General features: G+C 50.5%; 1 protein-coding gene across 2 annotated transcripts; it reads left to right on the top strand.

Annotated features, from left to right (window-relative positions):
- Positions 1 to 2,927: 2,927 nt before the first annotated feature.
- On the top strand, positions 2,928 to 9,361 carry LOC119317546 (protein Brevis radix-like 2). Of its 2 annotated transcripts, XM_037592022.1 has the most exons (7): positions 2,929 to 3,255; positions 3,692 to 3,832; positions 5,303 to 5,474; positions 7,689 to 8,134; positions 8,229 to 8,367; positions 8,462 to 8,880; positions 8,984 to 9,361. In XM_037592022.1, the coding sequence occupies exons 3-7, from the start codon at positions 5,370 to 5,372 to the stop codon at positions 9,060 to 9,062; spliced, it is 1,188 nt and encodes a 395-aa protein (XP_037447919.1). In that variant the 5' UTR covers positions 2,929 to 3,255; positions 3,692 to 3,832; positions 5,303 to 5,369; the 3' UTR covers positions 9,063 to 9,361. The 2 variants fall into 2 exon arrangements, with proteins under 2 accessions (XP_037447920.1, XP_037447919.1); XM_037592023.1 differs by lacking the exon at positions 3,692 to 3,832 and having other exon boundaries at positions 2,928 to 3,255.
- Positions 9,362 to 10,253: the final 892 nt, after the last annotated feature.

Here is a 10,253-nt window from a genome sequence, read left to right as displayed (position 1 = left end):
TTTGTGCATGGTTGTTTGTTCTTAGATTTAACACATAAACCAACATACTAGTGTCATGTTCACCTCGAAATAGACCCAAACACAGCACACATAAGGGATTCACTCCACTAGAGGTGGGCCCACCAACGACTCCCAAAGCCCCGACACCGGGAGCTTAGTATTTTTTTTACGGAAGGAAGCTTAGTATCTTAGTAGATAGATATAGTATGCAGAGGGGGCCTCCATCCTCACAGACCTCATACTAGTTGTGTTTGATCATATATCTTACATCATCTTCATCTGTGTGCGTGTGACACTTGTGTGCATACTAACTTACTATGCCTCCTTTTTTGCGCGGGTTGTTATGGCCGATTGTTTCATTATGTGTTTCATACGAATTGGGCTAAATTTTAATTGGATTTGTGGTTTTTTTGGCTTTCCTCTTATACGATGGAGGCGGTATCTGATGTGTGAGGTGGACTGAGTTGTTTTGTGTGTATTTGTTTGTTCTTACATTTAACACATAAACTAACATCAGTGCATCACGTTCATCTCGGTGTAGACCCAAACACAGCACACATCAGCGATTCACCCCTTACAAGTGGGCCCACAAACGACTCTGAAGACCCGACACACCAAAAGCTTGCATTCCTAGGGAGCTTAGTATCTTAGTAAAGAGATGCAATATGTAAACCAGCCCTACACCCTCGCAGGCATCGTACTAGCTGCATTTGGTCATATATTTTGCATCATTTCCGTCCATGCGATTGTCACGGTTGTGTGCATACTAACTTGTTAGGGCAACACCAACACAGTCCATTAAAACAAACACCATCGTCCGTGGACACGTGATACGTGGAGAAGAATAGGGTCGTACCAGTTTTTTTGGGGGAAATTTTTGTTTTTGCTAATTTTCCTTATGCAACTCTAGATTTTTTCATTTCACTTTTGTCACTCTTAGTTTTTGACAATTATCACAATTTCCATTCCCGTGCCAAAAGCAAAATTTTCAGAGTGGCAATTGTGCTATGTTTCAAAAACTAAGAGTGGCAAAATTGAAATAAAATTATTTTGCTTTTGACACGGAATGGCAATTGTGATAACTGTCAAAAGTAAAAAAATGTCAAAAACTAGAATGGCATAAGGAAAATTGGCAAAATCTAGAGTGGCAAAAACAAAAATTTTCCTTTTTTTTATACCTAGACTACTCAAAACAATCAAAGATAAATAGCACAATCCTTAAGCAATCAAAAGATAAATATTTCAGTGCAACAATAATTCAAATAAAAATATTACAATCCAAACATAAAATTTTAAAATAAATTATTTTGTATTTGAATTCAGCTTAATAGGACACATGTTCTAGTTATCCATAGGACCCCATAATGCTCGACCAGATGCCTCGTGCACTATTTTGATTCGACACTGGATGCCCCTTTAGTGAACCCTTGTATTTGAGAACATGGTTCTATGCATGCACCGCGCCTACAAGAACTGCCCTCATCATCGCCGTATCATCCTCATATTCCTCATCCTCATTCGAAGAAGACGACTCAATGAATTAGGGCTATAAGTACTTTTTGTCCGTATCAATTGTTTTTGCTTCGAAGTAAATAACAAAAACGTAAAAAAAAACACAAACAACATTTTATCAAACACTAGCCACACATGGTGTCTGCCATGGATGGTGTCGGCAGATAGCGAAGGATACCTGGGCTGCGACCGGATCCAAAGTGAAAGAACGACGTAGTTGAAGTGGAGTGGTAACAGGGATGGCACCACAAGGCCGTCAGTCGCTAACTGAAATGGATACATAGCATAACGGAGAAGGACGAAATGGGAAAAAGGTGCTTCATGTGGGATTTCGGATGGACCGTGGCAGAGGTCCAAACGTTCGCAAACTTCCCATACATTTGGTTCCTGTTTGTCGGAGCTCGGACATCCGAACCGGTTGAGACACATTTGATGAACGGGCATTGGGTGACAAAGGTGTGTTTGAAAATGCCGGTCCGAGCATTCAGGAGCGTTTTACAGGAACATCGTTGTCCTTAATTGCGGCAGCCTCAGACTAGTCATAATGGATAGTAATATAAACTAGTAACATGCTCTTGTTATTACTCTATATTACTACATCTATAGTGGAAAGTAATATATGTGTGGTAACATAGAGCACTTCATTTATTAGGCTATAGACACATCTTGCCTTAATATGTGATGTTACTCATGCTAATAGTAACTAGCTATGTTATCACTTTCATCTCTTTCTTCATTTATTGTATGCCATATCATCTATTTAACCTAAATATGTTTGATGTTACTATTTATGTTATTTCTGTTATGGGTAGTCTCATGTACAGTAGTACTCCCTCCGTTCTGATTTACTCGTCGTGGTTTTAGTTTAAAACCAAGCCCAGTAAATCGGAACGGAGGGAGTACTGAATACTACGGCGATCGATTTGACGTGATTTTCAGATTCCCCGACAATCAACAACCTGTCCCGTTTCCCAATGGCGTCAAGCTCAGGCTAAGCAAAGGGCGCGCCGGCCCGTCGGCTGGCCGGCAGATACGACACGGCCGCGCCGCCTCGGCGAGACCCCCAACCCGACCGCCGTGTAGCAGCACGGCCACGGCGGTCCGTCACGCGCCCCGCACCTGCGCAACTTTAGCACCAAACACGTCACGTAGGGCGCCATGCGTGGATAACGGGCCGGGCCCCGGCGCGGGGGGAGCACGGGCGGCCCACCCGAATCCGTCCCACGGTGCCGGCACGCCACGCATCCACGCGGGCGATACGGACGGCGCGGATCGCCTGAAAACCGACCGACCGACCTCGCCGGGGCGGGGCGGAGGCGAGGCCCCTATATAAATACTCGGGGAGGCACAGCGCTGGGTCGGCGTGCGCGTGCTCTGGCAGCGGCATTCGCTCGATTTCCAGGGCGGATCAGACGGCCGGGAGCGAATCCGGGGATCCCGTCCCACCCCCCGCCCCCACCAGCACCCTCTCTGCTTCCTCCCTCCTCCCTCCTCGCTCTGCTGCTCCCCTCTCGCGAAAACAATTAGAAAGAAAATAAACTCCCTCCTCGTCAGTTGCTCGAGAGGGCTGCGTCAGCCGAAAGCTCTGCCGCGCGGTGTCGTTTCCGCGGCGATCCTGCCCCTCCGCCGCCGGCCCGCCCGCCCGCGCGCGCCTACGAGGATCCGTCCGCAGTCTGCTCCACCGGGCATTTCACCAGAGGGGCAGAGCGGAGGCAGCGGCCAAGAAGAGGAAAGAAGAAGAAGGTACTCCCAAGTTCTTCTTTTTTTCCCTTTCCCGAGAAGATCTTGTTCGTCTTGGCTTCGCATTCCGGCTCTGTTTTTTCCTTCTTTTTCTAGGACATTTCGGTCTGCCTTCTCTCTTTTTACCGGGCGCCATCGAGTTCGTTGCGGCGTTGATCATTAAGATCTCCAGCCTCTCCTGGGTCCATCCATCCATTCGGGGGGCAATCCCATTGTTTCCCACTGTTGCCTTTTTCCCGTGGCGTGGACGCCCTCTCGCACCAATGAGTGCTCCTCCTCCTCCTCCTCCCCCTCCTCCGTTTCTTTACCGGGGGAGGCTCGTGGTGATTCGCACACCGAACCTTCGAGTTTAGTCGCACACTTGCCTCATCACCATCATCATCATCATACTAAGTGTAAGTGGAGTATAATCCGCTTCCTCCCCCTGTTCAATCTTCAGATCATTTCGGCGTCAGAGGCAGCAGTGAGATGACCACTCAAAAAAGGATGCAGCAGTGAGCGAGGGGGGGATACGGACGCCACCACTGTTGCCGCGTGGCCGGAAGCGCTGCTGCGATCGATCGGGACGTTTGCGGAACTGGTAAGTGTGCTGCCTTCATTTGGCATTATGCATATCCGTTCATGGCTCCTACTGTATATCAGCTTCTGCTTACTTACTAGGGAAACGGCACGATAGCTGGTCTTAAATCTCTGCGTGGCACTGTTATCTTCGTCTTCTCTGAGATGGCACGCTGTTACGTTAGCCAGCGGGGGCAGCGGCGATGTTGGATTTGTGATGTTGGTTTGCATTTCGATTTTTCTACTGGGGTCCACTGGCAGTGACTGAGAACCTCCTCGGGGCCCTGGGCTTTAAAGGGCCTCATGGGCCTATCCGGGCAATATGTGCATCCATCAGGTCCCTTGTTCGCCTCTCTCAAGCTAGCTGACAGAGGAGCGACAGGGATCGACATACGGAGAGGGCAGGCTGTAGTTGTTCTACCACTGTTAATTTATTGTTACTGTTTCTTTTTTTGCGAGAATTATTTCCAGCGATGATATACACTTACACAAGATCTACGCGGAACCTTCTCTGCGCACGCTGTACTTGCGGCAGTGTCCAGCAGCGCAGATAAATGAGGTCCGTCGTAGAACTTGAATGAACACTCTACCGAGTACCGAGCCCACCCCTCCGCTCTGGAAAGCCCGCCGATCCCACCGGTGGCGGGCTCGCAGCGCGCAGCATCCAGCATCGATCCGGTGTCACCCTATCACCATCATCACCCTATCACCGATCCATGCATGCAATCAACCTACCGGCCTTGCACCACCGGCCGCTGCTCTCTGTCAAATAGCCTGTGGTACGAAGCAGCCTCCTACGCTGCCGCATTGACTCGGTTCCTTGCTCCGTGGCGCCCCTACCGCGCAGGCAGGCCTAGCGGGGCAGCTCCACGAGACAGACATGGCATAGCGACAGTGCCCTGCAGCCAGAGCGGACATGGACGGAGCTAGCTGCCAGGCCCGGGCGCCCACCCCGGCGCGTGCACACATGCATGGGGCCCGTCGCGCGCGCGTGCGCTCTCCCGATAGGCACTGCGGGTGCCCGCCCGCGCCCGTACGGCGATGGCTGTGGGCTGTGGCTGCCCGCGCGCGCGCGACGTGCGGTTGCTGTCTGTCCGCGTGCGCGCGTTTAAGGAGGCCCCAAAGGCTGCGGCAGAAGCCAGAGCGGCATGCATTAGGCCTAGGGTGGCCGGCGCGCGCACGTCGCCGGCACTGACTGACTGACTCACCAGGAATTTATGCCGGCCGCGCGCTCTCTCGCCCAAACGTGCATGGCCCTGCTCATGTGCTTCTCGTACGGGCCCGGTGCCACGTAGTACAAGCTCGATGCAGAAATATTCATTCATTTCATCCGAGAAGAGACAGACCCTTTACACATGCCGCCGGCGGCTGCACCGGAGCTTCTTAACCACTCATAGTACCTTTCATTTGCATTTTCCTTTGCGTGAAGCTTGGTGTCACTCAAGATAAGCATCGACTGACCAACAATCGTTTATATATACCTGCGATGCAGTGTGATCCGGAGCAGGGGAGAAGCAGGCGATCGAGTGGCCGGCGGGGCGTGAAAGGGAGAAGCGAAGATGCTGGCATGCATCGCCTGCTCGACCAAGGACGGTGGGGAGGACGGCTCCCGTGCTGTCGGCGCACCCAACGGCAGGGACGCCGGCAAGTCCCTCACCTCACAGGTATGTATGTACTCCGTCGTGCAGTACTGGCTAGTACTACGTACCTGCATCTTTACCTACTCACTTAGTGTTCTGCTGCTGCATCCCAACAAATAAACTCGGTATCCCGAGGAAGAACAGCTATAAGCTAAGCTAGCGCCCACCATGGCTTCTGCTTTTTCTGCTCGTGCAGAGAGTACCACGTACGTACTACATGCATTGATCAGTCGATTTGAATGCGCTCTGCAACTACTCGCCGCCACCATGCATGCCGTCCCTGACATTTGAAAAAGAACACGAGGGAGCACAGCAATACACTACACATAGGAGTACTACACAGTACACAGCATTCCAGTCTAGTTTTTCAAATGAAAAGCGGGAGAACGGCGTCCAAGTGGGAGCTAGTAGTACATGATGGATGGCAGTGTCCTCACATTTCCAAACATTCTTGGGTCACAAAGTCGGTCAAGGCCCAGGGGAATATAAGCGCCTGCTTTTCCTAGATCGATCCCCGCACCGGAACGCCCAGCCTTGGGTTGGGGCGCTGTGCGCAAGGATGGGATTTGTTCTCGTCTCTTTTGTTCCCCACATTCCCCTCTCCGCCTTTCGCACTTGGTACCGTTGCTTGTTCGTCCGTCCGTCCTCCTTGCTCCGAAGAAAGGTATGGCGAAGCACACATGATGGGAGATGCTAATGGGGCCTTTCCATCCTGGAAAGCCGCTCTTTGGTTGATTTAACCCTTGGCTTTACTCTTCCAAGCCAATACTATAATACTCTCTCTATCTTTTCTTTTATAATACGAGTTCCAAATGTGTGTGTTGCTGCTCACGCAAGGAATAAAGATGGGCCGTAGCCCGTAGTAGCATCACTCATTCCGTGGTCCTTCCATGGGCCTGGTCGCAAGGCTAGGCTTCAGAGTTAGGCCCGGCCCGGGCCTCTTTCTCCCTGCACCATCCATCCATCATCCTCTCTGCGTTATCATGCCACCCCTCGAGTGTTTACCACTGTCCTTTCCTTACACCTTGGCTTCCTGCACGCTTTGGCTTTTGCAATCAGTTAAAAGTACAAACGTTAGGCAACACACGGCATGCATTATGGGAGCCTCCCCGCTGGCTGATCATGATCGGTGCCGCTTTGTCTTGGAGTAGTAGTACGCAAGTGCTTATTTGTTCCTTGCTTCAGACCAAAGATGTCCTCGGTGGACTAATTAGGGCACGGTGGTGCGCTTGGCCTTTGGTTCCTTTGTGCTTTCTAGGCTTCTGCTAGGCGAAAATGTGCTGCGTGGTTAGTTTCCTACTACCACTAGTTACAACAACGGCATCTATCATTAAACACCCGCTGTTATGATTGAAGCTTTGCTTAAAGACTGATGAATTATCGCGCAGTAGGCACGATCTTGATGCTTGATCTCGGGAACAAGATTAGGGCACATTCTAGACCTAAAAGTGATCATGATGATTCCTCCCTGTGGCTCTTGGGTTGGGCGGAGCCGTTCATTATGGACGTGTGTGGGGGGAAATATCAGGCGCTCCTGATGCTTAGGTATACCATGCCCCATCGGCAAATGTGGAAGATATCAGGTGATACCATGTGTTAGGTGATACCATGATACGGGCTTCTGGGAGCCGTTGGATCTCAGATCCGACGGCTCCCGGGAGTTCTTGAGCATTTTGCAAAAAAGTCAACCGGGAGTCCCAAAATTTCGTGTAGGTACAACAGACTTTTGGGAGCCGTTGGATCTGAGATTCAACGGCCAAGAAGCCCGTATCACGGTATCATCTAAGTGCTGGTATCACCTGATATTTTCCCGGCAAATGTGGTAGTGGTGGTGTCTAGAGAGCGAGAGAGAGAGAGAGAGAGAGATTTTCTCATAAAAAAGAAAGAAAGTACTAACCGTGATGGATGGCATCACACTAGAGCGAGACGTTTGATTGCGAGGCGAAATATATTCGCGACACTGATGTACTTGGTGATATTGTTTGAAGAAATGTGTGTCTGAATATTCAGCTACACCCCGGCAAGCTAACACGGCGTTCCTTTCGTCCGTTCTTTTGTTGGGTCCTAATCGAGCAGAATTAACAATTAATTAATTATAACACGTTCCCTTCTCTAGTACTATATGCTGCTACTAATTCGAGTCACAATTGATATTTTGTCTTCTCTGCTATGAGTATATTACATTACATTAACTGGTGATCTGGCTGACTGACGGAGCTCCTGCAAATGTGCTTCCAGCTCAAGGACATGGTGCTCAAGTTCTCCGGCTCCGGCAAGCACTACAAGGCCACCGGGAGCCCATCTTTCAGGGGCAACCGCTTCCACCGCTCCAGCCGGCTGGCCGCGTACCCGGGCATCATCGACGACTCGGGCTTCACGTCCGACGGGGCCGGCGAGGCGTACAGCTACACGAGAACAACGTCGAGCGCGGGCGCCCCGTCAACAACGTGGGACATGCCCAAGATCAACCATGGCTTCCAGCCGCACGCGAGGAACCCGAGCGCGAGCTGGATACCGAGCATCGGGGAGGAGGCCGAGGACGACGAAGACGATGAGGAGGCCGTCGTCCTGGAGGAAGACCGCGTGCCGAGGGAGTGGACCGCGCAGGTGGAGCCCGGCGTGCACATCACTTTCGTCTCCATCCCCGGCGGCGCCGGCAACGACCTCAAGCGCATCCGCTTCAGGTTTGTGCCGATCGATCGATGCTTCGATGCCGGTATCGTGAGCAGAGACTGAGTGATAGTGATGAACTGATGAAGCAACATAAAAAAAATGCAGCCGGGAGATGTTCAACAAGTGGGAGGCGCAGCGGTGGTGGGGCGAGAACTACGACCGCGTGGTGGAGCTGTACAACGTGCAGACGTTCCGGCAGCAGGGCCTCTCGACGCCGTCGTCCTCCATCGACGACGCCATGCAGGTCAGTCGCCGGCCGCCATATATTTCCACGTCGTCCTCTCGTTTCATCCGTGTCCTGATCATGATTTGAAACCGTGGGTTTGCATTGCAAGCAGAGAGAATCATTCTACTCCCGCGCCGGCTCGACGAGGGAGAGCCCGGTGGTGCTGCCGCCGCCGTCCGCGACGGCGGCGAGCAGGGAGCGGCCCATCACCCGGACCACGTCATACAAGGCGGCGTGCCACCCGTCCACGGCCGTGCCGGACCCGTCGGACCACGTGTGGGCGCACCACTTCAACATGCTCAACTCGGCCGCGGGGGCGGGCGCGTCGTCGATGCCGTCGAGCGCCGGCGCCCCGGCGCCCTACGACCCGTCGCGCGCCACGACGTCGTCGCTGGACGAGGCGTCCGTGTCGGTGAGCAACGCGAGCGACCTGGAGGCGGCGGAGTGGGTGGAGCAGGACGAGCCCGGCGTGCACATCACCATCCGCGAGCTCGGCGACGGCACCCGCGAGCTCCGCCGCGTCCGCTTCAGGCACGCCCACCGCTGGCCGACCATCACCTTTGCTGCTGCCGAATCTCGCGCGCTCACGTGAACTCGACTAACCCGACCGATGGTGTGGTGTGTGTGGTTGCAGCCGGGAGCGGTTCGGCGAGGAGCGGGCCAAGGTGTGGTGGGAGCAGAACCGGGACCGGATACACACGCAGTATCTGTAGCGACGAGCGAGCGAGGCACACTGAACTGAAGCAGCCAGCTAACACGTACGTACGTCAGGTGACCCGGGTCCAGGGGGGCCTCGTAGGTTAGAGTGATGGTGATGGTGTGATACTTATACTGTACTAAAGCTAGTGCTGCCGTTAGTTCTATTCGTCTTGAGAGGCGGCAGGTTGATGGTTCAGGCTGCTGCGCCTTGTGTAAAATGTGTTTACCGGACAGTTACCGGTTCTTCCTTTTTTTGGATCGGTTTGTATCTTGCTGAACAGTGTGATTCGTTTGTTTCTTTGTTCTTTTTTTACCTGCTTTCTGTGAACTTTGATCTGTTTACATCTCACATGAACTTCACAACGGTAAGAAACAGGCAAAATATATATCACCCTGGGTGAGGAATAATTATTCTTCACCCCCTCTCTATTTTGGCATCAATGAATCGTATTTTTAGGTTTCGTAAATTGTGTCTTATTTCATACATAAAAAGAGAACGTAAGAAAATATATATACTCGTCGTAAAAAATATTTTATGTTACGTAAAATTAAAATATTTTATGTTACGTAAAATTACGAATGTAAAAACATAGTGTAAAACATACATAAAATACGATATTTGTGGTCTTATAACCTTTTTTCTGTTTTTTTATATCAAATTTTACGTAGTGAATCAATATGAATGTAAATATTTGTATTCCAAACGTAATTTGTTTATAAAGTGATCGAAAGTTTACCTCGGGTGAAGAATAAGTTATTCTGCACCTTGGATGATGAATAGTAATATTGGTAGAAATGTGGCATGGACATTGAGTTTCTAGTCTCGAGCTCACATGCTCACATATGAACAGTAAAAGCTGAAGGGGGGAATAACAAAAAAAAATCTAAAATCTGAAACAAAAATTAATGTAAACATTGATTGACTGTTTCAGCTGCGTGCAAGAATTTGTGATGTAATGGCATTTGTGGAGGTCTGGGCTATTAAAACAGAATCTATACTTCAAAAAGATTTCGTATCATTTTCAAGCACTAATTTTATTTTTTCCCACACATCCACGAATGTGATTTCATAACAAAAATTCACATGCAATTCAAACATTCATCAGTGTTTATCTAAAAACATAGTTTTTTTTAGATTTTCAGTAATATTTTTTTTGGATTTTACTGTTTATCCGGGTGCATGTGAGCCCGAGACTAGAAAGTAA

The sequence above is a fragment of the Triticum dicoccoides genome, chromosome 6A (genome assembly GCF_002162155.2).
Source record: "Triticum dicoccoides isolate Atlit2015 ecotype Zavitan chromosome 6A, WEW_v2.0, whole genome shotgun sequence".
Taxonomy (NCBI): domain Eukaryota; kingdom Viridiplantae; phylum Streptophyta; class Magnoliopsida; order Poales; family Poaceae; genus Triticum; species Triticum dicoccoides.
Note: the sequence above shows the minus strand (reverse complement) of the source record. Positions and strands in the feature narration are given on the sequence as shown.

Coding starts and splice junctions, on each gene's coding strand:
- LOC119317546 (XM_037592023.1), top strand. CDS start 5,370: ATGCTGGCATGCATCGCCTGCTCGACCAAGGACGGTGGGGAGGACGGC. Junction 5,475..7,688: donor GCAAGTCCCTCACCTCACAG/GTATGTATGTAC, acceptor ATGTGCTTCCAG/CTCAAGGACATGGTGCTCAA. Junction 8,135..8,228: donor CTCAAGCGCATCCGCTTCAG/GTTTGTGCCGAT, acceptor AAAAAAATGCAG/CCGGGAGATGTTCAACAAGT.